General features: G+C 40.9%; 1 protein-coding gene across 1 annotated transcript; it reads right to left on the bottom strand.

Annotated features, from left to right (window-relative positions):
• Positions 1 to 2: 2 nt before the first annotated feature.
• LOC106633163 (L-selectin) lies at positions 3 to 1,252 on the bottom strand (the record flags this gene model as incomplete). The annotated part of the gene is made up of 5 exons (XM_014333157.2): positions 1,138 to 1,252; positions 945 to 1,008; positions 422 to 826; positions 147 to 251; positions 3 to 55 (listed from the first exon to the last, which is right to left on the bottom strand). Coding segments are annotated over exons 1-5 (630 nt in total), but the record flags the coding sequence as incomplete, so codon positions are not given.
• Positions 1,253 to 5,369: the final 4,117 nt, after the last annotated feature.

The raw sequence follows: 5,369 nt of genomic DNA on the forward strand, positions 1-5,369 counted from the left end.
CAATTTACATGTCCTTTATCTGGCACAATCACCTCACTTTTGTTACACTGCACAACTGACAACAAATAAAACACACAGTTAGATATCAAATCCTTTATGTGACTTAAAATATGTATTTAAACTACGCTGTCATTTTGTTTTCTCACCTTGGTCACACTTGTCTCCAAAAAACCCTTCAAAGCAATCACATTTGTGGCTGTTGATGGTTTCAACACACTCTCCATGCAAACAGGAGTCAATCTTACAAGCCGCTGGAAAAAACAGACATGCTTTTATAAGCCTTGCTAATCATAGTAAAAATAATATATCAAATAAACTATTTCTAAATGTTTTATCAGTAGATTACCTTGATAATAATGAACCAGAATAACAAATCTAAGGCAGCTAAAATAAAGAATATAAGCCCCAAACTGTTGCTTACCTGTGTAGCACAGAGCAGTCTTTTTTTTCATACACCTCTCGTCATTCCACGTGCCTGGATTTTGGTCTCGTTTAATGTACATCTCCACACAGTCCTCACTGACTCCTACACTTTGTCCAGTTTTGCCATTGTTTGGTTCTCCTTTTGCCCAGTTTGTTGCTTCTTCTGTCAGAGTTTTGTTGGTTCCTACCCAGGTCCAGACATCATTGATCTTACGGATCCCTATCCAGTAGTAGCCCTTTTTTTTGGGCAGCCAGTTGTTAAGATGCTCGATCTCCTCCCGGTTCTGGATGGCCACCATGTCTGTGTAGCTCTCCTTGCACCAATTACGTGCATCGTCCCATTTCATTGATTTGTTTGAATAGACGTAAGACCAGGACTCAACACTAGTCCACATGCACAGCACTAAGGATACAGAACAGAGATACACATTAGATGAAATTTTTTGCAACAATGCAAAAAATGTTAAGTTTCTATCAGGCTCTAAAACTTGCAGGTGGGATGATGTCTGCATTGCACATACTTGAGCAGATAAAAGTGAACTGGATCCACGATGCACGTGCCTGAAATAATCCATAGCACAATTCCTAAAAAATAAGTTAGAAAGATGCATTAACATACATTAATAGTATACTATCAATCACAGGCTATAAGATACAACTGAATAAATCTGCAGTGCAGAGAATGGAATTTAAACTGATTCAACTTCCACTCACCATTTTAAGTGATTCTTTAGCCTTTGACTTCAGTGCAGATCGATGTGATTCTGAGGGTTTTGCGCTGAAGTGCCTGCTTTTATGATGGTTGGCTTGGTCCAGGCTTCCTGAAAGCTTTCATAACAATTGGACTTTTGAGTGGAAACTCCACCCCGACTCTTATACTCCTCCACGCTATGAGAGGCTGTTCCTTTTGAGATAAAAAGAAAAGCAAAAGTAAAGTTAAAAAGGAAAGAAAAATAACAAATGAAATTCTGTTATTTATTAACACAGCTGCTATTTTCATTAGTACTTTCAGTATCATTATCATAAGCAGAAAACAAGTGTATTTATTTCGATTTACAAACTATTTTCATGAAGTTACTAGTTACTAGTGTATTACATTTTGTGCTACCTTATATGAGTATCACACTGCACTGCACTGCACGTGCAAATATTGCATTTTTAAACATGCACAACCACTGCATATAGTGTTCTTCACTGAGATGCCATCAAAACATGCTGCTCAGGGTGCTTTAGAGAACAATAACATATGCAAAAAGCCCCACACAGTCCATCAGCCCTGCTTCAAAAGCACCTGTGAACATCATTTAAGTGATCCTCTCATTAATTCGGGTGAGAATGTTGATGAGGAGAAGATCTGTCAAGCTAAACTGACTGAGATAAAACAACAGGCAGTGGTTATTGAAGTCATTGCTCTTACTCTATTAACCATGGTTATCTGCAGGAAAACATGTACAGTCATCACTGCTTTGCATAAAAAGAGCTTCCCAGGGATACTGATGCTAGTAAGATTGCACCTAAATCAACCAATTATTGGAGCATGAAGAACTTTAAAGAGAGAAGTTCAGTTGTTATAAATACATTTTCAGGGCACCTTACAAAGCCCAGCAAGCGCCAGTACCATCTCCTAAAGCAGGGGTTTCAAACACAAGGCAGGGGGCCAGAACTGGCCTGCCAACGACTCCAATCTGGTCATTGGATAGTTTTTGGAAAATGTCAATGAGAGGATACATTTTATTTTTTCAACTGCATTTTCTATATTTTTATCAGCTTATGAAAATACCACGCTAAACTGAAATAGCAGAAATGTTCCAGCTTTTTTACTGTCTACAAAAGAATTTTTTTTTTCTCCATGGGCTCACGTTATTAAAATGGGCATTTTTTGTTAATTAACAAGATGTTTTATAATTTTAGGACAGACTGGGCAATGAGCTACCAGACTTCTAATTTCTTACAATTTAAGTCCAAAGACTGATCCTGACAGATTTCTTTCATTTACCAAAACAGCATTTCTTTATCACGAACAAAAAGAGATGTACTGTTGAAACTTCTTTTTCTGCAGGGTTTAAATGTGTAGTTAAACTTCTTTAGATTGATAGAAAGAGTTTCACTGGTCTAGCCCACTTTACATGAAAGGGCGCTGTATGTGGCCCACAGTGTAAAATGAGTTTGCCATCCTTGTAATAAAGTTATTCAGTTGCTTAGGAAAGACAGCAGGCAGGTGTGAGTGTGAGTGAGACTGATGTTTTTCAAAAAACTACAGGTACTGCAGAGGCGTGTGTTAAGTCATTTTTTCTCTGATGAAGCCCCTTTACAATTGTTTGAGACAGCCAGAGAAATGATTGTCCAGAGACGAAAAGGTGAGCTCTAACATCAGGCCTGTGTCATGCCAACAATAATGAATCTTGTGACTATTCGTGTGTGGGGTTACGTCTCATAGATAGGCGTGGGATCACTCACAATTGTGCCTAAAAACATAGCCATGAATAAAGAATGGCACCAAAACATGAAAGCATTTTTCCCAACCACCAACAAGAACATTTTGCTAAAAAACAATGCCATTCCCAGCATGCTGGAGCAAAAGTGATAGCTATGCTTGGGGAACATTGTTACGGGTCCCAGATGTGAAGACCACAATAACAAAAAGAATGCAAATCTGTAAAAATAAAGGTAGAGTCTCAAAGAAAGAATCACAGGAGCACTCGTATCTTTTCCTGAATTGCGTCTTTTATTTCAGATCAACAAATATAATTTACATCCAGTGTTTTCACTTGTCAGATATGCTCAATAACTGTAAAAGGTAAATAAAAGGCATTTGGCAAATATATGTATCTATGGTTATTACATTTCTCCAGTTTACACTGTTAATTACACTATTCCTTCACTCATTTACATCAGCAGTGCAGATACCATACACATCTTATTGCTCTTTCTCACATATAGGGCAAACTCAAAATAGCTTATCCACAAATCTGATATAAGTGCATAAATCTTACTAGATTAGACAAAACACAGCTGAATGTATTACTTTGCAATGTAACAACATAAATGTACATGCATTCTTAGCTTATTCTTAACATTTCCACATCACTTGAACCATAAAGTGTATATGAGATATTTTAAACTCGAATAATCTGATGTCAGGGCCTTTACAGTTAAATTGGAACACCACACACACATATTTGATTGTTAAATGGAGTTTACCAAGTTTAAATACATGCCGCGGGCTGGCAAACTCTCGCGGTAACTCTCGTGAGACTTGGGGCTGCGCGGCTCGGCTTTACCAGGTGGCTGCAACTAAACCCCACTTAAGGTTACATCGGCGGTGTCAACATAACTCTCAGTAAACACCGAAGTAGAACGAGGCACAAAACCCTCATACACTGTATTTTTAAGACGATACTGACCTGTACAAATAAAGGTAGAGTCTCTAGGCAACCGCGGGCGAACGACTACAGTGTCAACAGTTCCTCTTATTATTTCTCACTTTTACTCTCCTCAATTGTTATGGACTACACGCAATGAATGTAAAATAATAATTGTCTTAATTGCTGGCATATATTTTTCTTAAAAATAATAAAATTTATCAAAATGTGGTAGCACATTTGTGTTCACCACATGCTCCCCAACAGGAAAAGTGGCTCCTGACACTTAACTTGAATTATATAAAAAAAAACTTTAAACTAACAAAGTCTCTTTACAGAAGTCCCTGGAATATTCCTCTTGCCCAGGTGTCCTTAACATTCAGGCATCCTTCTTCCTGAGATTTCTGTTTGATTCAATAGCCAGGAACAACATATGAAACAGGTAAGTAAGGGCTAAGGGTAAGGGGAGAGGGGTAGGGGGGCTGGGAGTAGAGAAGAGGGTAGTACAGGGAAGGATATGGCGAAGGCTGGACGTTGATGGTGTTCACCGCAGGATGAGCCTGATAGGCTGGTTGACCCAAGGACGGGTAGGTGAAGAATGTGGTGGGACGTCTCTGCCTGCTGGACTGCCTAAGACGAGGCGGTGGCTCTGGATGGATGTCATCCCCTGGCTCCACCCTGGGTTCCGGCTCTGGGTCAGGAACCTCTACTGGATCAGGACTGGACTCAGTGACGTCAACTTCTTCTTGAACCTGAGGCATCTCCTGATCGAGGTAGGTCTGAGTCTCTTAACACGATTAGATCCTCTTCCGGAACCATGCCACTTTTTTTTCTAGGTTGGACACAAGCCCTTAAGACTTGTCCTAGTTCACTTGGACCGGAGCTCTGTTGCGCTCTACTTGGAACTGGTGTGACTGGAGAATGCCCCCCTTGAGGATATCTGGGTGCACCAAGCCAGTAGAATGGCTCACCCTCTTCCGAGTCAGTTGTGTCAGGGTTCGGCTCTGGTGTCATTGGTCTTCCGGTGGACTTCTTGTTTCTCTTGTGTGGTCTTGTAGCCTGACTTTGGATAATGTCCACTGGCAAGTCGTTTACTTGTAACAACAAGTTCCTGTGCAAGGTGCGAACAGGACGGCCTTGACACACTTTACCGGCCTCCCTGAAGGGATACAGCCTATGTCTGTGCTGCTACGAGAGAACGCCTCACACTCTTCCCTTAGCACCTTTTCAACTGACTCCTGTTGATCCGGACTCAGGTGGCTAAGATCAACTGGGGGCAGCCATGACTCAGTGGACAGTTCAGAAACAGAGGTGGCTGCGCTTACCTCAGCTGTGGTGATGGGGCTCTCTGTGGGTTGAGTCAGCTCTGATGTGTTTGTGGGTCGGTCTGTCTCAATAACTTTAGCGACATGTTGAATAGTACCCAGGGCTGTTCTCTTTGGTAGAATTATTTCGTGCTTGGAGTGGTTAGAGATGGGGACCTTAACAAATGGCCTTTGATGGTTGTTGATCTCAAGGAGCCCTTCCCCAACACTCAGGTGTCTCAAGGCAGTGTTCTCATCGGGTTCGTACAGCACCAGGGGG

The sequence above is a fragment of the Haplochromis burtoni genome, unplaced genomic scaffold, assembly GCF_018398535.1.
Source record: "Haplochromis burtoni strain Fernald_Lab_line unplaced genomic scaffold, NCSU_Asbu1 Contig_42, whole genome shotgun sequence".
NCBI lineage: Eukaryota > Metazoa > Chordata > Actinopteri > Cichliformes > Cichlidae > Haplochromis > Haplochromis burtoni.